This window comes from Electrona antarctica (assembly GCF_951216825.1).
Source record: "Electrona antarctica genome assembly, chromosome: 20".
Lineage (NCBI taxonomy): Eukaryota > Metazoa > Chordata > Actinopteri > Myctophiformes > Myctophidae > Electrona > Electrona antarctica.
In genome coordinates, this window is record NC_136801.1 from 18,570,586 (window position 1) to 18,595,463 (window position 24,878).

The 24,878-nt window shown below is 41.5% G+C and overlaps 1 protein-coding gene across 3 annotated transcripts in view; it reads right to left on the reverse strand.

Annotated features, from left to right (window-relative positions):
• LOC306913112 (cadherin-12-like) overlaps window positions 1-24,878 on the reverse strand; it is a 300,046-nt gene that overhangs the window by 4,634 nt on the left and 270,534 nt on the right. For all 3 annotated transcript variants that reach the window (XM_079489647.1, XM_079489648.1, XM_079489649.1), the window contains 3 exons: window positions 17,920-18,041; window positions 6,233-6,353; window positions 2,764-3,015 (listed from right to left, as the gene is read on the reverse strand). In XM_079489647.1, the coding sequence (XP_079345773.1) occupies window positions 2,764-3,015; window positions 6,233-6,353; window positions 17,920-18,041 (495 nt within the window). The remainder of the gene's footprint in view (window positions 1-2,763; window positions 3,016-6,232; window positions 6,354-17,919; window positions 18,042-24,878) is intronic.

A 24,878-nucleotide genomic window follows, 5' to 3' on the forward strand; every position in this document is an offset into this window, starting at 1 on the left:
CAAACTAAACGTCTAACCAGTGGTGGGAAGTAACTATAAGGACATGTAATTAAGTGCTGTACTTAAGTAAAATTTTGAGGTAATTTTGAGTAATTCCAACTTCCAGTACTTTTACTTCTACTACTATATTATTGTTACTACCTTAACAATAATATAATATTTTTTATTAAGATTTAAGTAGCATGTGACGTGTCAAACTTATTTTATGTCATCACAACTGTGATGGTTATCACAATTTGGCAAGTGCCATTTTGTTCCAGCACTGGGATTTCTTAGGACTTTTGATGTTGATACTAACATATTTATAAAACAAAAAAAGTTGAAAGCGTTTCTGTTGCAATTTGTTTGAGGTTAAACCCTAAATTGCTTGTACTAATATACGATCGCAACGCAGTGTGAGCTTGTAGATCGGCTAGTTGCGAAAGATTTGAAAACATGAAATGAGATATTCTGCATAATGAGTACTTTTGCTTTTGATACATTAAGTACTTTTTGATGCCAATACTTTTGTACTTTAACTCAAATACATTTTGAATTCCAGACTTTTACTTGTAACAGTATTTCTAAATTGCACAATTGATACTTTTACTTACACATTAAGAAATGTGAGTACTTTTTCCAACACTGCATCTAACACAAAACTACACTCGCATTACCTTCATCATTCTACAGCATTGATGTTGAGTTTGTGCTTACCTTTCTTTAGATATCACTGAAATGATTAAAGTAATAAAGTATATTTAATGTGTGGACAATCGGGGAGCCACTCCCATGCAATGATACGCAATGATAATATAATAATGTCCTTGATTATAATGCAGTCCATGTCCCTGATTATAATGCAGTCCATAGACCCTATAATGGATGTGTTGGAATTGGGAGAGTGTTTCCATGACCACACACTGAGCCGCCTCGTCCTCAAGCACTCAGAGGTCACGTTCGTATTTAACCTATGCTGTAAAATGGGAACCTTCCTCTTTTATTGATCCAAGCAGCCCACACACAATTTTGCTCAAACGGTGCCATAAATCGACATTTATGTCCTCCCCCACCATGCAGATGAGGAGGGGGGCATGGGGGCCCTTAACGGCAGGCTGAGGAGAGTTAGCGGGGAGTTTTACAACCGTGACCTTGCGGAGCAAGTTAAAGGAGAAGCCCTCGGAGGAAGGTGGAGGGGGGGGTTGGATAGGCTGCACTTTACGGGGCCAATAAGGAGATACGTTCCTCCCTCCAATCTAGCACGGCTCATCGAGTGACAGAGTTTATTAAGTGTTTTATAATCAGCCACCACAGTTCACGCCTCCAGGGTAATGCCAGAGCACCACAGTCCATTATTAAGTGACTGTTTGATGTTTAGAACGAGGAGTCACTGGATGATTCTAAAGTGCTTTGAAATAAATAGGTGTGACCCTCCCAGTGGCATTAATATATTATACCCCACCCCCATTATACCCATATATATACTGTATATATATATATATAATACTCACGCGCGCACGCACGCGCGCGCACACACACACGCACAACTTGCACACACACACACACACACACACACACACACACATCTTATTCGAAGATCGAATAATCGAAACAGGATCAGGACATATATAGTCCAGCAGTCGGAGGCGTAGAGTGGGAAATCTGGTTGTATTTTTATTGGCCTAAAATATTGTCTACTGTATATACATGCATTCCTGAATGCACCTGCTGACTGGCTGTCACGTCATTGAGCAATTTCTATTATAGGGGGTTATATGTGACCATACCATTAACAACCTACTGTATACAAGACAACATTTTAGAAAATGTGTCACATGCGACAAAACATAATGACATTTTGAAAATGTTGCCTTATATAGGTTGTTAATGGTATGGTCACATATAACCCACTATAAAATAAATTGCTCAATGATGTCATGAATGTACTGTATGTATACAGTAGACAATATTTTAGGCAAAAAAAATAAAAACGATATACCAAATTTCCCACTTTGAACGAATTAAGCCTGTTGGCTGCCGGACTAATGCATATGTCCTGATGAAGACGTGAAAACGAAAACATTGACGAGCAATAGAACTTCAGAGGAGCTGTTTCAGCATCAGTGTGCAGACTCTATTCTTCTTTTTAACCGTTTATTAACCATCCCATCCCTATTCCACAGTGCATGGTTTTCACAAAATGAAGTTAAGCCAACATCTAGCTTTTAATCCAGCATTTATTCGGTTCGCATTCCATCAGCATCAAGCCAGCACAGTTTAGTAAAAATCAGACCTCATGTAGACACTAGACTTCAAAATAAGACTTGAGGTGATAATAAATGTGAAACATGTAGTAGTATGATTAGTCACTGCTGCTTTTATTTTTTAAGTACGCCTATTAGAAGTCTCTCACTCTCATAATGACAGTTGCATTACCAAAATGTTATTTTACGTTTATAGCAAAAATAATAATAATCTTTAGTTTTTATTGCGTAATGTATAGTATAATTTGTTCAATACTAATTTGTATTACCGTATCTTCCCCTGGACTCAAATTAAAAACAATAGGCCATTAATAATAATGGCCCTACGCTGTGTACACATACATAGGCTTGTAGATCTGGTTTGCTTACATTTAGGCCACATTTGATTTAAGGTGAATATCGACGTGCAGTACAAATGCAGTTTATTGTCAGCATTTCAGTTAAGTCGAACTATACTTTGCGGGGACATTTTGGCCCTCAGAGTCACAAATATATTAAAATTACTGCCATGGCAACTCACCCAGCAGAATGATGATACACAGGAGGATGGCGATGAGAGCGCCCGTGCTGAGACCCACCGGGAGGAAGATGGCTTCGGCGCTACATGTCAGGAGAGCCCCGTCGGCCTCACAGTTGCACACGCGGATGGTCAGCGTGCCCGTGCTGGTTTTGAGCGGGTAGCCCTTGTCCTCGATGACCACCGGCAGGAAGTATATCTCCTGGGACCGCCGTCGGAAGCCGCTCCGTTTGGTCACAACGCCGGCAGTGTTGTCTGAGCGGACACAAGGGAGGTACAATGGTTTGAAACCTAAACCTGGCAAGGTGACTTAAAGACATGCTTAAATGGGATTTTGAGAGTATTTAAATTCTATATTGTGACATTATTATGTCTTGGGGAAACGGGCTCAGTCAATCACAGCAATGGACACGCACATGGAGTTTTAACCCAGCTATGATCTCTGATTTGGGCATTGGTGAGTACCACAATCTGGGAACTCATTTGGTAAAAAAAAGAAAACAATGTGACTTCCAATGTGTGTTTGATTGCCCCCCTCCCCCCATCAAACACGAGTGTTTGGTCAAACCACGTGACTTCCATTGGAAAAGCATTGAGGCGACCATGAAACACGGACAGAACAGAGCATTGACTTCCATTGGAAAACGATTTGCCGACACTACTACAAAAACGCTTTGCCGACGCTACAAGTTGAAGCCACGCACAAGCGTCATTTCCATCCACCAGCTGTCTAAAAACCAGGTTTGTGTGTTTCTGAACAAACACACAAACCTAAAAAACAAAATTTATAACAGTACAATTAAAAGAAAAAAAGAAAAACAGATTTGTCAGTCCGAAAATATATAGTACGAACCTAATTTAATATAATTTCCTTTCTGATTATTGCTGCCTTGAGTTTCCTTTTGAAATAAAATGTAGGTCTATTTCTTGTTAGAGTCAAATGTGGGGGGAGCACATGCCAGTATGCAATGGCTCTGTACATGACTGTTTTCTTAAGTGCATTGGTTTTAGGCAGAGGAAAAGTAAAGTGACCATCTTAGTGCATGTCTAGTATTGTAATCATGTCTTTCATTTGCACGTAATAACTGTAGAAACAAACTGAAGGGTTTCTGTGAGGAATGTACATTCTTTAAAAACAGAATAAGGCTGTATGCCAGTCTTTCATTCACCCTCATCCATGATAGCCTGGCATGCATATCATCCATACTAGTCCTGACAGGTAGAGAGCCTATTTGAACCAATCAGATTACTTGGTCGGGACTATATTGTATGGACCTTATTATCCCTTCAGGGAGCTTTTGTTAGTTGAGTGGCGTGACAATTGGACACACAGTACAGCTGTAGATGGAGTAATACCAGCAGCAGGCAGCCCAAAAAAAATCATGGAAGATGTGGTCTCAAGTGGTGTTGTGTTCCTGATGAATTCTGTGAAAATTGGCTTGTCTTTCATATATCTGTTCCTTAGCAGAACATAATTATTCCGGTTTTTATATCCCATGGTGAAATCATGTGTATGGACTGTTTACAATTGGGGCCCAAGAAATAACGTTTCTTATTATATATTTCTAATAACTTATTTTAACTTAGAAAGTAACTATGTACTGTAACAAAGTCACATGGTCATAAGAAGATATACAAGGCCATACACTATACACATAGTATATATGCATGGAACGGCATCAGACAAAGGCTTTTAGACTATGACAGTAAGATATATCGCTAACCCCCAGGGTCAAAAAAAGGAGTGAGAAATATTGCACTCGGAGTAGCCTGACATCAATTAGACCAACTTCTAACACATAAGCCTCGAGGTCTCACATCAAACTCATTCATTGTTTTTTTGTTTTTGTTGTCGTTGAGGTGTGCAGTTCACTATTGGTCCACTTTCCTTGGGACACAGGGGAACTCATACGGACCAACTCTGTTGTAGATGGCAGGCAGGCACCTTCAGTGCCACCGTGTTAAAAAAAAATATACAGAGGTACTAGCAACTTGGGCAGGCAGCCAAAGAGGTGTGTGAGGCTGGCGAGAATTTCACAATGCATACGAGGCAGGGGGAGAGTGTCAGGTGGGAGCCGCCCGCTCCTGTCTGCCATATCGGGGGTGGTCTGACCCTGTCCAAGCAGGTTTGTTCCCCTGACAAGGCGGGGGCACTTTTTCTTCCACTGACAGAGAGGGTCAGGCTTTTAAGCACACATTGCACAACCCTCTCATTGTTGTTATTCGTCCACTTGCCCCCCCACCCCCACCCCCACACACACACACACACACACATGAGAGAAGAGATGAACAGACGTGTTCCTTTCTTCTCTTTTTTCCTTTGCCCTCTCTCTCTCTCTCTCTCTCTCTCTCTCTCTCGATTGCATCCCTCTCCAATTTTCTCTCCCGTGTGTTACACTCTCGCCACAGGCTGAATCTGTCACTCTGGAGCTCTCTCTCTCCCTCTCATTACTCTTTATCACTCGTTCATTTTATCTCCCGCTTGCACAGAACCTGTCCTTCTGTGACCCAGCTCCCCCCCTCTCTGAACATGTCCTTCTGTGACCCACTGTCACACCCCCCAATCCAAAAAAAAGGAAAAGGAGAAAACCTCCCCCATCCCGGATCCTACCAGCGGCTGTTGGTGGGCACGGCTACCTGTTGTATTAGTATACCGGTCCCCAGGTGGCAGTCAAGTCAGTGTTGAGAGAGCCTGAGGAAGGTCGAAAGACCGAAACGTTGCATATTTGCGCACCTGCTTTTATTAGTACGTCGAGTACGCGGAAGTCTCTCCTCAATAGTGTTGAGAGAGCGAAACAGTGTGTTTCAAAAAGTTTTGAAAGGAAAACACACATCCGAGGTCGAAAACTGCACCTCACCAAGGTTGCAGAATGCAATAGGCTTCCCCTCAGCTGCATCCTGTCACGTCCCACTTTCCATTACGCTGCTCTGTGGGGCTGACTTCAAAGGAGCCTACGGGCCTTATTACGGGACGATGAATGATCATATGCTTATTAGTCATTTTGTCCTGGGTGCGGCGCATTGCTCCCTTTGTAACGGTGAGCCTTAAACCATACCTTGACAATAATGGACATTGTCATTTTCTGATTATTCGTGTTATTGTTGTTTTATTTTACCCAGCAGGCGTGTGTGCATGTGTTATTTATTTCATACTGCTTTTCCCCTTTCTTTTTTATATAAGAAAGTTAATAAATACAAGAGATTTAACAGGAAAATATTCAAGAGAGAATCCCAGGGGAAAAAAATAAAAAAAATAAAACAGAACAGTTGACAGGTACAGTATAGTATTCCCCAAACTGTTAAAAAGAACTGTGACATTTATTACAATTATTAAGTTTGTATGTATTCCAATTTAAAACTACACTGCACAAACATGTTCTGTACTTTTGTTGACGTGGGGCAAAAGCACAGCTTTATATCTATTCTGAGCAACCATGCAGTATTACATGGATATTCATCGAAGATGACTCACTCCCAAAGTCTCTGATGGTGAAATTCTTGTTTTTCATCAAATCATCCTTCGGCGATTTAAATGAGAACTGTTGGCCGGCGTTCGGCAGATCTTCATCTTTTGCACTAAAGATCTGAATCACCTATAAAAAAAGAAGGGGAAAAAAGGAGAAGTAAAAAAGAGGTTCAACATCTCTCATGCAAGACATGAAACCTTATTCTGATATGCTAGGGTTTGTGATACCAATATTTGTCAACATAGTATACCCAGACTGATTAAAACAGTATACTATGCAAGCATGATTGAACCCTACAAACCCTCCCGCGCACTCAGATCAGCCAACGCAGGAAAGCTGGAAGTACCCTCACTAAAAACGCCGGGACAACACTCCACACGTCCCAAACTCTTCTCCCTTCTGGCCCCAAAACTGTGGAATGCACTCCCCGTTGCAATCAGAACTGCAGCATCTAGTCTGAAAACCCACCTTTTCAGACTCCATCATGGCCCATAGCACTTATCCTACCCCCTTAGATAGCACTTTTTAGACACTTTCTTTTAGCATTTGAAACAGACTTATAGCATGTCATGTAGACAGCACAATAATTGCATTGTATGTAGTCATAGCACCTCATAGTACATATGTATAGCATAGTATAGTATAGTATATATGTATAGTGTCATTATATAGATATGTTCTAGTTACGTTCTTAGCTTACGCATGTTTCATGATAAATGCATTTTATATATGTGATGTATTCCCATGCTTTTGTTCTTGCCTAATGTAAGTCGCTCTGGATTAAGAGCGTCTGCTAAATGCCTAAATTGTAAATTGTAAATTGTATAATGGAAAGAAAAGATAATGGTCAGTTGACAGCTCAATGCTCACTTAATTATATATTTTTACGTAGTTCAACCTTTATGGAAACTTCAAATATTATCCATGCAGTATAAATAACATGCCTTTGTTCCTGGAAAGCAGACAAAACTGCGTACACAGTACGTGGACTTGAAATGAGGGCCAAAGCAACTGTGAATATTTCACACACAGTCTAGTACCACTATTTAATATATATTTTCTTTCTCGCAAGGGAGAGGGATATGAGGACAGGTACTGAATTTAATACCAAGGAAACTTGAAAATAGGATGCAGCAGAAGTTTGACTATTGACATCAAAATTAATAGTTACACATTGTATCCTATCCGAGGCACATTTTTTGACTGTTTTTACTCCCCCAGCCAGACTCCCTGGAGAAGAAGAGATTGTCTTTGATTAAAAGGATCCCTCGCTAATAACACAAATATGCCTTACTACGTTACATAATTGCCCTTTATAAAAATAAAAATGTACATATTTTATTTATTTTATAAATAGATAATCTTTCACTCAATAGAGGCCGCTCCCGCCACACGTCAGTGGCCTTGAGTGCCAGTGTCCACCCTGAAACTGGGAGGTCAGGGTTCGATCCCCGGCCGGGTCATACCAAAGACTATAAAAATGAGACCCAATGCCTCCCTGCTTGGCACTCAATCAATGGGTTGGATTGGGGGGTCAAATTAACGAATCAAATGATTCCCGAGTGCGGCATGGCAGCTACAGCTCACCGCTCCAGGAGATGGGTCAAATGAGGAGAACAAATTTCACTGCGGTAACGTGTGTGACAAATCGTACAACTTTGACTTTGATGATGTCATATGGCCATGTGTGGTCTAGCCCTTGGAATGTATGGAATGCATACAGTATGCTAATAAAAACAACTTAATACTTTCTAAGGTAAATGTGAATTTCAAAGCAATATGTTAAAGACGTTTTATTAGCACGTGTATAAAATAGCTCAAACTAGTGCCGGTTGTCTGGGCTAGGACCCGCCGCAGTGGTGTCCGATTAGAACTTAACCTGGATGCCGAAACTTCCAATGAAACAAATTAAACAATATTTGGGTTGTAAGGCCAGATATCGCTGAGGACTTCTGGGTTGTAAGACCAAATATCCTGTCTCGTACGGAAGGCGATGGAGTCTCTCACGAAGAGCGTAGCAAAAGTTGCTAGCTACCCTAAACCTCTTCGGATTCTTCTTATATAAGGTTTTTTTGGGTGCATGTCACGATGACGATGCCAAATGTGTATACCCATATATGAGGTTTTCTACATTAGCCTGTCAGTGCTGGATGTCGCCATCGTCCTCATATATGGAGCTCTAGGTTGTCTCCCTATATGGAGCTCTAGGAGAAAGCCTACATTACAACGTGCATTCCAGACATCCCATAGGGCTTTACCACACATAGACAAATGGCATCAACAACTTGCAACGGGAGTTGTCCTTATTCGGTGAGATGAACTATTTCTAAAATGATAATGTAATTAGGCATATTAGTCTGATCATTATCACTGGCTGCTTACACCTCTGGTCACTTCCACCATGTAAAGTACTTTACATCAACCAATCAGTCCATGCAGTTCTGATGTTGCTGGATACATGTCAACAGTTTGATGGCTCAATCACTTAAACCTTTGTTGACCTGAGTTCCCCAGGGGTCTATACTCGCTTTTCTCCTTGTCCCTCCCTCTACTCCATATCTCTTTGCCAAAGATAGATGATCTATAAGCTCAGAATATGGTTCTCGCTTAATTTGCGCCCCATGGCATGAATGCTAGGGATCATGTGGTTAAATGTGTTTGTAACTACTTAAGCTTGTCGTTCAAAGTGTGATGTGTGGCATACACAGTGTGAGTTGGCCAGATGTAGGCATTTATACAGAAATACTCAGCTACAAGAACTGGACCAGAGTTTCATTACCCGTGTGGAAAGACACATAACATAAACTAAGACCAAACTAAGACCAACGGAAATATAACAAGTGGTATAATAATGCATTATATGCATTATAAATGTGGTTATAATGCATTATAGACCTGACCTTAATATAAAGTCTTAATATAAATGTCCATAACTTCACTGGTGATAAACTCCCTTTTCTTTCTCCCGCTCGTCATCCTTGTTTTTCTATTAACACAGCCGACGCGAATCGCGTATCAATACGTTATCAATTAATCAAACGTCGGGTGCGGATCACGTATCAATACGTTTCAATCACTTTTTTATAGCATACTTTCATTCATCTTTTTACCCACCCGGACAATGAAGAACCATCGCCCTATCATTGCTGCTTAGTCCCGCTCACGTGATCAGAAAAAAAAACTAAAAAACAAAAAAACCCTCCCCTCCTGAAAACAGGAGGGCGGGCCGCTTTACGTGTATAAACCAGTGTAGAATGGATGCGCCCATGCCGATGTAGCCCGTGTGTGAAAAGAATCAAATTTCACCTAACCTCGCCTCACCAGGCTTTCCTCCACCTATTGGCTTTTATACTCGATTCCCCCCTCCCCTCCTGTTTCTCCTGCAGGAGGAGGGCCTTGCGAGATGGGGGCTCATGTCTCGGAAAAAAACATACGGAACGCTGTTACGCTGCCTAACACATGATCTGCAGATTCTGCACCAGATCGGCAACACACATGGACAGATGCATGTTTACTTCTTCATACTGTAGCGACCAAACGATCCCCGAGCCTACAATACTACGAACTAACAAACGAACTACAGTATCGAGAGGGGCCGCCATGACAACAGACAGTCTACCGTTGGTGGATCACGTATCGCCATGCAGAGCCGTCATAATCGGAGATCGCTCAGACGTGTGATTGTAACGCTTTTTTATTCATTATAATTGTAGTGATAAGACCGCAATGAACGCGTCGGGGACGTAATCGACCCGGGTGTAATGTATAACGAACTTTTCCGCGTCCTAAACCGTGCATGCCCAGGCATGTTCCCTATACTAGCTTGAAAAACAAAATCAGCTCATGATGACAACGCGTCTCACCGTTATACTATAGTTCTGAACCGAACGGTGGAATGGGACTTTTTATAGCCGTACGATCAAGACTTTTGCTGCCCAATGTGCCCATGACCCCCCCCCCCCCAATGTTACTGCGATCAAAACAATGAAAGCAGTGAATCATCATCATCATCTAAAGGATGCAGAGTTATGAAGGTTTATAGTCAGACATTGACAGGCAGATATAACAATAAACACAATAAATATGCTATACATCCTATACACCGAATGAAAGCCCTGAATGTGTACTTTTACGAAGAAAAGAGTAAACATTGATCCCATGTACAGTCTGTCATAAATTGGTTACTGGGTGGATGCACATTGCGCCCACCAGATATAACTGCAGAGAAGACATGGACCCGTACTCAATATTCACAAAATAAGGCCTATAGCGACATATAAATACTATATACCGTATGAAACAGAAGACTCTCTGCTTTCATAAGAAAAAAATCACACCCGTGTGAACTGAGTGGTGTAAGGTTTTATATAGACACGTCTTCTGATGTGATGATTTGTGACCATGAAGTTGATTCAGCTGGAGTTTTTGTCCGATGTGAGGTATTATATAAGGTAAGGTATTATATAGCCTGATCAGCTCTGATCTGACGTAATGAAATCACACCTGGATGTGATTTCACAACTGGCTTTTTTTGTGCAGAGAAAATGACCACGGTTGCTACGGTCATCCAGTTCACCCGGGTGTGATTTAATTACGTCAGAAATTATTTTGAACATAGCAACCATGCTCATTTTTTTCTGCACACAAAAGCCAGTTGTAGGAGTGGTTTACACCACTCAAAAACTTCTACTGTAGTAATAATAAAAATCACACCCATGTGAAGTGAGTGGTGCAACTCTGTCCCATATTCTGTTCTCTGCTTATTCAATACAGCTCGCTATATACGGACTGAGGCAGAAAGTCATGTAAACCTTTTATTTACAGTTTGGTCTGTAAACTTCTACTGTAATAATAAAAATCACACCCCTGTGAAGTGAGCGTTGCAACTGTTCTGTACTTATTCACTACAGCTCGCTATATACGGACTGAGGCAGAAAGTCATGTAAACCTTTTATTTACAGTTTGGTCTGTAAACTTCTACTGTAATAATACAAATCACACCCCTGTGAAGTGAGCGGTGCAACTGTTCTCTACAGTTGCGCGGTGCAACTGTAGAGACTCTACAGTTGCGCGGTGCAACAGTTGCAACGCTCACTTCACAGGGGTGTGATTTTTATTATTACAGTAGAAGTTTACAGACCAAACTGTGAATAAAAGGTTTACATGACTTTCTGCCTCAGTCCGTATATAGCTAGCTGTATTGAATAAGCAGAGAACAGAATATGGGACAGAGTTGCACCACTCACTTCACATGGGTGTGATTTTTATTATTACTACAGTAGAAGTTTTTTTCTTATGAAAGCAGAGAGTCTTCTGTTTCATACGGTATATAGTATTTATATGTCGCTATAGGCCTTATTTTGTGAATATTGAGGAGTTCACGTCCATGTCTTCTCTGAAGTTATCTGGTGGGCACAAGCTGCATTCAATAACCAATTACTGTCTAACTGTACATGGGATCAATGTTTACTCTTTTCCTCGTAAAAGTACACATTCAGGGCTTTCATTCGGTGTATAGGATGTATAGGATATTTATTGGGTTCAATTTTATATCTGCCTGTCAATGTCTCTGACTTTAAACCATCCATAACTCTGCTCGCTGTTCAAGATAACCACTTCCAGGCAAATGCAGGTGTTGCAAAAAGGTCAATATCTCCAGAATGGAACATGGTAAAATCAAAATGTATTTTTTAAATTGAAGTGGACAAGTTCAGCTTTCTTTTGATGTATGCGTGTGATTCTCGCTATAAGAGAACATTTTGCTGTGGGCCCCCGAACAAGGCCTTTGTGCAATGTTAAACGGTAGCAACATCCAAATAGGCCTGTCGAGATCTTGTAGCAATCAAAGTGTTAACTTGCCCAAAGTTGGCACATACATTTGCATATAGTTTCGGGGTCCTGAAACGTAAAACTGACTTTTGATCAGTATTTGTTGCTAATATGGCATGCTGCTGTCGAACGCTGCTAGCCATGCCCATGGTTCACATGACGCTCCTCACGAGCATCATGGCACAACTTGAGTGTGTTTTTTGCGACTGCTACATTTACAAAGCAAACGTGTACATAAACGTTCATATTTCAAATAGAAAGTGCTCACCCAAGGTGCCACGGATGTAAAAAATTTGCAGGTCGGTTATTAGCACCTGTGCATTCTGCATCGTTCAATAAAAAGCAGTATTTCCTTGTTTTCCCGTGTGTGCGTGCGTGCATGAGTTTGTGTGTGCGTGCGTGCGTGCGTGCATGTGTGTGTGTGTGTGTGATTATTTTATATGCTTTTCCCACAACTTAAAATGTTTTTAAACAGAGGCGATGCATGGTCACAGGCCACTGAATTCAGTCGGTAATGTGCTCATCTACTCTCGTTTTCTACTCGGGTTTTCGCCTCCCGGCAATTTCATGCTCTAAAGTTCACCTCTGCCATTTCACATCCATATAAGGCCGTCCCATATAGGAAGGTTCCACATCCATCTGTGACAATGAGGCTGTACTCATTATTGCGGCATAAAAAATGAATTAGGTCATTTAATACTTCAGTGTAGCATGGAGGAAAACTAGAAGGAAATGTTTCCAATGAAATGGGACACACAATGGATAGTGTCCATCTAACCACACTTTTCACATGTATGATGTATTGTATATTACGTATAGGTACAGTTAAAGTACTATATTCAGTGGTTCACGTATTCAGTGGTGGAAAGTAACTAAGAACTTTTACTTTTGATACTTTAATAGGCTTTTGATGCCAACACCTTTGTACTTTTACTCAAGTGCATTTTGAGTACCGCTCTTCTACTATTTCTACAATAGGGCATTGATTATTTTACCTAAAATAAAAAACCTAGTATAGTAAAATAGTAAAACCTGTGAGCACTTCTTCCATCACTGAGTATATTCAGCTCTATTATAGCCCAAGACAAACCACGTCCACACTCATGCTGGGAGATGTGTCTTTTTTGTTTCATCAATGAAACAAACATCTACATCCTACAGTATATTCTGTACACAGGAGAACAGATGGCTCAGGGTCATTTGATGTGTACGATGTTGTCTTAAGTCCCAGACAATGTGATGTGATTTTAAAGGTCCTAAGACATGACATTCAACTTTTCCCATGTTGTTTGTGGGGGTTTTTTGGGCTCCCCTACGTGTCTTCTATCCCCACAAATACTCAATTTTGAACAATCAGGCTTTCTCATCATATTTGGGTTATTATTGGTCTCACAACAAGCCGACTGAACTGGGGGGGTCATATTGTACCAGTCACAGACTATTGGAACAATTGCATTTCCCATGTTTAAACACGTGCCACAGTTCAATGCAGCCCAGTTTGATGTCCCCCTTCCCCTATATGTGACTCACTCGTAAGAGGAATCAGGCAACAAGCCCTCATTGTAAACAGTATGAAACCTGGAAGCACCGCGCTGTGTCGGTGTACTTTATTAAAGCGTCCCAGTTTGAACCCGACCACCTCCCTCTAGACACTTTCAGGTGGACATATTGTCTTGCCGTTGTATCTTGCTTGGCTGGGGTCTTGGTTATAGATTACTTTCCATGGGAGGTTTGTGCCACAACGTGGTGTGCTTCAAAAACAAGGGTTTCTGTGTGTTTTAGAGCCGCGTGAGCGCAGCCAATAACCAAGGGAGACTTATGATGGGGGGTTTTTTTCTCTTTCAAACAAGAGAAAAACCACAATCTTTTATCATCTACCAGCTGTGTGCAACACATGGTGGAGTCACACTGTGGCATCGTCTGCTCATGGAAACGTGATGGGGCCACAGAGCAGGAGAGAAGAGGATAGGGGCGATTAGGGGAGGAAATGAAACGAGGGCAAAAGGAGACAGGAACAGAGAGGACGACAAGAGGACAGACAAGGAAAGGATAAGTGAGTGAATAGGAAGGACAGAGAGGACAGGATGGAAGGGTTGAGACATTAGAGGGGAATGAGCCAATTAGGAAGACACTGCCTGCAGTTGGTGGCTTCTTTAAGAATCGCTCAAACGGCATCTGAAGTTTTTCTTGAACCAGTTCAAACCAGGAAAGCATCTGTGTAACCAGTGCCACTATTACCCTTAAACCCTAGAACACTACACATATTTTTTGTTACACCATCACTAAACACGGCAACTTGAGGTACTCTTCTTTAATATTTCATCATGACTTTTCACAAAAAAAACAAAAATAGATTTCATGGGGGGGCAAAATCGGTGAAAAACGTGCATAATAATTAATATTTTTAAAATATTCCTAAAAAAAGAGAAATTAAGTTGGGAACTTCTCCTTTGGTCCACCCATTCCTAAAGGTGGCCTTACACTAGCCGATTTTTTTCAATCTGAAATCTGATAGCACCACACACTACAGGATAATCGGAGCGGGGCAGAGCAAATATCAAATATTATTGATGTTGATCGGGCCCGAGCAGATCGATTGAGTCGGGCACCCCCCGAGCGTCAAAAAATGCCCGATTATCGGCTAGTGTAAGGCCACCTTATGACATGTGAGAATGGTCCAGTGAATAAAAAAAAATAAAAAAGTCCATTATGGGTGTATTGGATTTTTCTCTATCACACTATCACTAAACACGAGTGAAATTCACACGGACACCTGCCTGTAGGAAAAACCAGAGATGTGGGCAGGGAAACAAACCTACCTTCTATGATGTCACTGAGCATCATGAAGGTACTGAAAGACCCACACACCTCAGACATCAGCAACATTATGAAAATTGCAAAAAATGAAAGTGAAAATCACCCATGTTTAGTGTTCTAGGCAATCTAGGGCCACACTTTGCCTATTCACAAATCGTGAAAATATGTGCAAATATTTTTATTTTAAAGCAAACAATATCCAAGTCCAAACACATCATTTACAGATTTACAGATGTATTATAGCAACATTCGTTTTTTTTGTCTCCAGAAACAGTGGGCAGGCACTAGACATAAACGTCATCATGATCACATCCCAGCGTATCCATGCAGCAAGTGGGCTGAGGAGCCGGCCCTGCATGCATGCTCAGTGTAATGAGCAAACCCACAGCACTGTGATGGACCGCCAACAGAGCTTCTGCTGCACTCCAAAACGGCGGCTGCATATAGATGCTGCTTAATGGGCTAATTTACAGGCACAGGTGGTTTACGCTATGCACGGCGGGCAGACGCTCCGCCGCATCCCAAATACATCATCCCAAATATACACTCATACAGGCCGCCGCAGAGTATTACAGCCCCCCCCCCCCCCACACACACACACACACACACACTCACTGTTGAGTATGAGCTCTGTGAAACAGTCGTCGTTCACCTGAAGTACAGACGGCTGTCTCTGACGGCGGAGATCGCCCTATAGAGCGTTGCAGTCACAGTGACACAGTGTCGTACACAGTGTCATATACCCTGCCCTTTTTTCTTCTTCCAATCAATAAATAAATAAATAGCCGTCAGTCAATAGTTTTCACAACTGAATGACTATACTGAATGAGATGAGTACACAAATTAAATGTAGAAAAATGTAAAGTATGTTTTTACTTAAGATTTTACATCATATTTGATTTGGCTTTTGTTCTAGACTTAGAGGTACTACTTTTGATTTATATTGAACTCATTGATGAATTTTTACATTTTTCATTTATTTATTTATTTTGCTGGTGAAAAAAATAATCGGGATTGTTTTGAGATCGATCCGATACCGATCGATCTCAAAACATATCGGCCATTTTTATGGCCGATTCTACAAATGCGTTCTAAGCAGTTTTCTGAAGAAAGAAAAAAAAAAACACATTGATTGATTGATTGAAAACTGTATTAACAGTTTGCAGAATAAGCACAGGGAAGTACAGTTCAATACAAGGTCTGCTAAGAGGATTAAAGACCCAAGAAAGAACTAAGGCTTGTTTCCATTGGGGTCCTTCATTTTCAATCCATCAGAAATTGCTGCTACGGGGTACAGTACAGTATAGCCAAAATCTAAAATGGCACCGATGCTTTCCCGGTTTAAAACACTACGTTGTGGTGTTGTTGGCAAAAACCATGGAGGATGGTCAAATGATGTGGCGTTACGTAGTAGCTTCTGTGTTGTTGAGAGACTGTCCTTTGACCTGAAAAGTCACAGATCAACTTCCCCAGCAAAAAAAAACAAACATGTAAGCCTACAACCATGCTTGACATGTCCTTGAGCCAGACACCGTTGGCCCTGCCTGCTGTGTGTACACTGCCCCTGTGTACAAACCACTGTGCTGACATCGGCATTCATGTCAGAGAGCACAGTACGTGCATTTCAAAACAACATGAGTAGTAAAAATGCTCCCGCGGTCATTTGTTTCCGTCAACTGCCGCAAAGAAACTATTCCCAAAATAGACATTTCATGGTCATATTTAGACAGATGCTAGGTTATTTGTGTACCTGGTATCCTATAGTTTCAATGTACAGATTATTAATTTTTGATAGTAATTGTTTAGACTGATGCTATAGGTTCTTGGTTTACTCGTGATTTACTGAGGCACTGTCTCTCTGCATTTGATGAAAAGCGTTTAACTTGCTTATTGTAAGTCTCTTTGGATAAGATCGTCTGCTAAATGCCTACATTGTAAATTGTGTTAAATGCACTGTTCCATAACAATGTATGGTCCGGGGACCACACAGGGTCCAAATGACCCCCCTACATTAGCTGTAGGGGTCCTTAGCAGATAATACAGATAATGTCATCATCGTCTACAGAGCGTTGCAGTCCCGCCCCCTTTCATGACGACAAGTGGCCCGGAAGAGAATTTCCCATTAATTTTTCCCATAGACGTTTCAAAAAGTATTTATTTAAAGACCTGTAAGCCTCGGACAAAGCCAACTTGGATAGTGACAAATCATTACAATAAACACATTTTTTGGGGGGGAAAGGCGATGCCCTTTTTTTCTTCTTTCTATTTATTTGTTCGGCCCAAATGTTTTTGTTTATTGTCATGATTTGTCATGATCCGAGTTGGCTTTGTCCGAGGCTTAAAGATCTTTAAATAAATAAATGGGAACAATTCATTGGAAATTCTCTTCCGGGCCGCTCGTCGGGGGCGGGACTGCGGCGCTCTATTTAACCGTCTTTAGAAGCATTAATATTGTAACGTGCGTTAACCAGGATATAGTATTGAGCTGCTACAGTAACATTGTCGCAGCTCAGTCTGAGGGAACTGAACAAACACTACATAGCAATGAATGCTATCAGAATATAGAGCTTTAACCTTTTAACAAATTTAGTTTTTTTGTTTTAACCAAAGAATATCACTTACCCTGCCTTTAAGGTTGTCACACACAGAGCACCGCGATTAAACAATGCGAAAATAATGGTTATTTCACATCAAACTTCTATTTTGGTGATGGCTCATTCATACAGGGTTGCTTCATCAGTTCTAATCGCGCTCTGTGTGCATGTACACAAACAGCAGTTTCAATGAATGTGAATCTAATCATTTGCAGGAAGTGAACACTATTCTGGGGTACACTTTGGCAGAAAATATAGCAGATTCACAAGCTCACAACGCACTGCAACGTTTGTTGGTTATTTTCAGCGAAGATAAATTATTTAATGTAGAGTGAAAACAGAAAGGTCAAGCATATAGCCCTGAGGGACTCCGGTCAACAAAGTATAGGGTTTAAGTGGTTAAATTGAGTAACTCGAAATACAGAAAAAATGGGAGACGAGCATGAACATACCTGTCCTGTTTTTGCATTTTCACACACAAAGGTTTCATGAGGGACGGCCAGCTCTGGGAAGTACTCGTTGATGTCCAACACATGAACAGTAACCGCCACTCGACTGGTCAACACTGGACTGTCTGAAAGAAAATAATGTTGAAGTTGCTTTATTCGTCATGCTGTATAGTACATGCGCGCACGCGCACACACACACACACACACACACACACACACACACACACACACACACACACACACACACACACACACACACACACACACACACACACACACACACACACACACACACACACACACACACACACACACACACACACACACACACACACACACACACCTGCCTGATTCGTACTTGTGGGCCACGTCAGACAGGAAGAAATAGCCCATATACAGTACAAGCTCACAACATGTCACATCCGTGACGTTTTGTGATCTTATGGATCTGCTATTTTAGTGGGTGGCAGCAATGTGCAAACTATGTATAAAACGGGCTTAAAAAAACCTGCAAAATACTTTATGCTGTGTCCTCTAGACATAAAAGGTGTATAATAATAGAAGACAATATAATAACAATAGCATAAAACATGACATTGACTTTAATAACGGTGTGGCCTCACTGTCTAATCTTTAGCTATCAATGGTATGTGAGAGTGCTAGGTAATGTGCAGTTATGAATACAGCAGAAATCAAATCACAATGCAGAATTCACTGGCAAAGCAGGTTGGCTGAGGCTATCCTCTCTAGTGCTTTTTATGGCATGGCTCTGTGGGAGCCTAGCTATCTAAAATAGGTATCTCTCTCTCTCTCTCTCTCTCTCTCTCTCTCTCTCTCTCTCTCTCTCTCTCTCTCTCTCTCTCTCTGTTCTGCATGGTAAAAACCAACAACAACAAAAAAACACCACCCACCAACATTTCTTGCAGTATGCTCCTCTGATCCTGAGATATGACACAGATAATGCAAATGGCCTTTATCGTGCCCTTGAGCCTTGACCTTTCCACCCAAACGTTAAGCATACAGTCTTCGGGGCAGCCGTACTGCTCATTCACACCAGGTTTGATGAACACCACTCAGCCGTCCTTGAGTTTACAGCGCCCTGCCACTGCTGCAGGCAGGGTAATGACTGGTGAAACTTTATGACACTGTACTACTGACATCAGGTGGATAGCCTCGGTATTTACATTCTAAGCCAAACGGAGTGCATACTTAGTTTAGACTAGTCATTGGTTAGACATGGGTTAAGGTTAGGTGTAGGTGTGCTGCCCCGTGGGAGGTTTAGGGTGAGGGTTTGAGATTGTAGTTGTATGACTAATGACTGGTCTAACCAATGACTAGTCTAACCCAAAAACTGTCTAAACTAAGTACAAACATTATAAGGGTCGACGTTACCAGACAGTAAATGAATGTGTCCTTGAGTATGGAAAACAGAGTCCAAACCTGCTTACTCATTTCTCGAGATAGCAGAGTCAGCTATAATGGCTGTTCTTGCCAACTGACATGTCTGCAAACATTCTTGCTTTATGCACTTTAAACCATGCATGCATGCATCCCTATCTTGGGCATGTCACTAATTCACTATAGAGAAAAGAGAAAAAAAATGAAAATCCACCCAATATTGAACAAACAAACCAACAAGCAAATAAAAAAGTACCCCCCAACCAGACAAAGTATAAAGGGCCGCTTAAGTGGTTAATGCAAACACAGTGTGTGACTGTATTATTAAGCGATGTTGGAGGGATCGTGAGGTAGAGATGAATTATGTCCTCTTCTAACAACATTAAACTGTTTACAGCCTTTAGGAAGACTACAAGCTGTCATGGGGCTTTAGCTTTAAGCATATTAATTGCAGAACTAGAGTCCCCAAGGAGCTGCTAAAGTGCAATACATACTCATACAAATCTCCCGGTTTGGAAAGGCTATCCAAACTATAGTTTGGAGAGTCAGGACACCTGGAGGTGCACGGGTTCAGAGGAAAAGTTCTGGCACTGCTCTCCCGAAACTCGGAATGACGTCAATTTGTAGTAGGAAGGAGTATGGACTGGACCGTGCTTAAATCAAAACCATGATTGTTTGCTAAGACTGTTCCTTTGCTTGTGCCAAAGCCGAAAGCAAGGTAAACTTTATGGATTTGATGTGGGAATAAGGCCAGGCTCTATAGTTGAGAAGGGCTTAGTGTGCACTGTGCGTGTGTCCGTGTGCGTGCACAAGGATGTAAGTGTGTACACACGGAGGCGGTGGGTGGTGGAGGAGCATACAGGGAACAGTTGGGAGTGGGTGGATGTCTGTGGCTCAGCCTCACAAGGGATTGGAGATGCAGCCATGCCTCAGTTGTCAACCTGTCAGTGACCTTGATGGAAAAAGCAATCTTCGACAGTGAGGTAAAAAAAAAAAAAAAAGACAGACACAGGTTTTCCTTTTTGGTGCTGTGCACCAACTGAAAGACTAACGTTGATGTGAGGCAAGAAAAAAAATAAGTCGTATGTATTTTGGCATTGGATCATCAGATTTTCTGATATCAATTTTAAACGGCTTAACACCTTCTGACTCTTCAAAAAGCTATAAATGCTGTCTTTGAAAGTTATAGCTGTTTAAGAGAGCTGGGTACAGCGGGTTATCTTTCCCATCATCCTCCATCAGCCTGGATCCTAAATGGGACAGCTCATCTCCATAAGTATCTGCTGAGTTGCTTGGCCTGTGGTGAGTAATATATCTTTTGCTCCACTAGATGGAGCAATGGTATAGTGATTTTATTGAAAATATACTGAAGTCAGCATTTCAACAACACCATTTATGCTCGTTTTACTTTATTGAATCTGTCCTGCATTGCTTGAGTGGTCAACCCTAAATATGTCTGTCTGATATGGCTGGTCTACTGGATGTAATGCGCTAATTAAATTGTTTTTATTGAAAACCATCCAGCTTTTTATGGAATCAACCACAGGCCTATTAAAAGGCTGCAGATATAGTGGACTCCATGAATTGACGGTGTAATAAAAAGGACAAGTTACACACACACACAAACACACGCGCACACTTGCGTGCGCGCACACACACACACACACACACACACACACACACACACACACACACACACACACACACACACACACACACACACACACACACACACACACACACACACACACACACACACACACACACACACACACACACACACAATATAATATTGGTGAGTTTTTGCAACATCTACAAAAAAGAAGATGTGTACATGTATACTATAATAAGATTACATAGTGCAGTAATCCCACCCCAGTTCAAACATGATTATTTTGGGGGTCACAGCCTGAAAAGGTTGAGAACCACTGACATAATGCATCTCTTTAAAAGCACCACTGTTTTAAACACCCCAAAAGACGGAGCATCTGTATAAGTCATCCAGCTCGGTATGACTGCTCTGTGTCATACAAGCTGGAGTTTTAAATACTTTGTTTTCAATGAGGGAGGCACAAATATCAGCATTCAATTTTAGGCATGTGTGCAATATGACAACTGTTTTAAATGTATATTCAGTGATTTCACTTAATTCAAATATCACTTATTTTTTTGTTTTGTTGTGATAATAGTCCCTACTATAGAGTGTGCTGACCATAGGAGTTCCTCCCTGTCCCCAGTTAACCCCTGGGGTAAAAAAAAACGTAGGTTTCGTTTTTGGCTAGGTGGCCCAGCCTTCCGCCAATCATGATCGAGCGGGGGTGGGCCTTGGTGTGCGTGCTGTTGGCACGCTGTTGGCACGTGTCTCCCCACTGTAGTGCGTGCATGTGCACATCTTGTTACCGGGGGGTTTTCCAAATCACCCAAATCACTGAATGCTCCTGTAAAGTATTGTACGGTGACAACTAAAGTCTGTGTAATGTTTATGTTATACTGTTACTAAAAAACTATCTAAAATAAGGGCATTTAAGATCATTTAAGCTGGGCTGTTGGCAGTATTCTCACGATACTGCCCGCTCAGGAACTGAGAGGCAGCATTGCAGAAACTCTTATTTTGCAGAAAACAAGGTATCCGAAAATAACCTGTGACATGTCTACTTTAATTTGTCTGCATTGAGTATTTTTTGACAAAGGTCACAGCCATTAATGCTTTGTTTATTCATGCCTTGTCTACTCAACTCCCATTGAGTCCAGTGCATTCTGTGAACTTCTGGTGCAGGGCTTTGGAACTATTCGGCTCCCCATAGCCGCACAGGGCTGCCATTGGACTGGCCCCATGAAGTGAACGGAGATGTCGCAACTCTCCTTCAATGGTTTTGTGCATGCATGACTGCCCTATGTAGAGTGACACATGGTGCTCTCCATTTGCTCCATGGCTGCTCAACACACACGCTCTCCTTTTAGCTGCATGACTGCCGTACTTCGGGTGACACGGTGCTCTCCCTTTGCGTGCAGCTGTCCAAATTATGTAGAGCGACACAATGGTGCTCTCTCACAATGGTGCCATTTGCTGCGTGCAGTGGTGCAAAAAGCACTCACATTTTATACTAAGTCATAGTATCAATATTGGCAATACTGCAAATGTAGAAATAATCTGTTACAAGTAAAAGTCCGGAATTAAAAATGTACTTGAGTAAAAGTACAAACATACAATCAAAATGTACTTAAAGTACGAAAAGTAAAAACACTCATTATGCCCTGCAGCATGTCCCATTTCAAGTTTTCAAACAAACATTTTAAATCTTTTGATAGCCGATCTTCTATTCAACTGGACGAAATGTATAGGGTTGAAATAAATGGAGTGGAGTAAAAGTAAAGTAGAAGTAAAGGTATTCGAAATTGGAAATGCTCGAGTAATGTAAAATAAATACCTCAAAATTGTACTTAAGTTAACAGTACTTGAGTAAAGGTACTTTCTTACTTTACACCACTGGCTGCATGACTGCTTTGTGTGTACAGCAACACACATGCTCTCTCTTTTCTGCATGGCTGTTCTGTGTGTACAGCAACACACATGCTCTCTCTTTTCTGCATGGCTGTTCTGTGTGTACAATGTATGTTACATGCTCTCCCTTTGCTGTATGACTGTACATTTGTAGAAGATCACACAGTTCTCTCAAGTCGTGTGCTGCGTGTGATGAGTTCTCTGTGACGAGCATCACACGGCGCTACTCCCTTTGCTGCATGACTGCAGTGTCTGGCTGTGTCTCAATAGGTGGCTTTGTGTGTGCGGCTCTGCGCTACGCAGGCTGGGGTCTCCAGACTCAGACAAGGCACTGCGTTACTGTAAATAGTAGCTTCAGCCACCCAGCGTCAAATGTCAATGGACGTAATGTACATTCTAGCGGGGCAATACAGAAAATGCATGGGTAAACGTGTGAGAAAGACGACGAGGACTGCGGGACAGGTCATATTCATATTCTGTGGCGGTGCCCTCTACTCAAACGTGCCATTATTCAGGTGGGCTTTACGCAGCATTTTGATTTTGTGTTGGTATGTTGTTATTTTTTTTTGTTGCTCTTCTCTTCTTTGAAACCTGCTACGTGGGAGCAGTGACAGCCAGCCATAAATAGTTGAAAACAAAAATCATATAAAATACAATGTTTCACAGCGGACCCACGACAGTCAGCCAAGACCAATGAAGGGACGTTCAATCTGGCAAACCTCAAGCCAAGGTCAAAAGAGAATCTGAAATCAAAAGCTGTGCAATGAAACTGCTGGGTTCTGAGTGAACATATGAAAAGATGAGAGAGATACTCTCCCTGCAGGTAACTGCACCATGGAGTCCAATAGTCCATCTGATATACCATGGAGTATATCTGAGATATACTGTACACGTGTGTGTGTGTGTGTGTGTGTGTGTGTGTGTGTGTGTGTGTGTGTGTGTGTGTGTGTGTGTGTGTGTGTGTGTGTGTGTGTGTGTGTGTGTGTGTGTGTGTGTGTGTGTGTGTGTGTGTGTGTGTGTGCGCTCCGATCCCGATCGGAAGCCAGCGTGTGCAGCTTGATAAGATTTTTTTTTTTAGGGGTGATAGCCTCTCCTATATCCATGCAGCTTTTGGTGTATCTGCTAAAACAAACTTTGTCCTACACAAACATTAAATCCCATTGACAATGAATGGACAATTTTGAGTGTTCGTGTAAACACAAACATTGCATAACAAACATTACGCGCCCCCATGCCACATTAAGACAATGGGAGCCGCCAAACATTGAAGACGAAGGTGAGGACGCAAATTCTGATTGGCCGGAATGAGATGTATGATGATGTACGTCGATGATAAGATCACCCCTCACTTCACACGGGTGTGATTCTTTTTCTTAAAGGACCACTTCACCACTTTTCAATCTTCATATAATTGGTCCTCACTAATGTTCATGATAAAATGGCACCATATTTTTCTACTCAGTCTGTGTCTCATAGGAGGGCTGTAGGCAGTTCAGAAACCCGTCCACCACTGATTATACTGATTATCATTATTACCATTATCGTGATAACGATGGATTCCATTTTCGCATTGCAACTTTTCACGACTAGAAAGCCTGCAGTTTCTATTAGCTTGGATTCCCCATCGATGATTTATTTATTTGAAATTTCACTAGAGGATACTCCCTTGAGTTGCAGCAACTCGTTTTCAAGGGGGTCCTCAGGGCACAACATACAACATACAACATACAACATACAACAAAACAATACAGCAACAAACAATAAAGACCTACACAAAGGCTCTTCCACATCACAAACCCACCACAAACCCACTACATCAGTATACTCAGAGTTTCATTGAAAAAATGAAATAAAATAAAATATACAACATTAATGAAATAAATTAGTCATTCAATGCAAATAAACAAACTGATGCCAATAGGATAGTCCCAGGACAACACAAAGAGCAATCAAAAACAAGAACAGCTAGATATACTAATAATGCATTCTTGAAAGCAATAAAGGAAGTGATTGATCTTAGAGACATAAGGGCAGGGCATTCCAGTCTGCTGGTGCTTTGAAC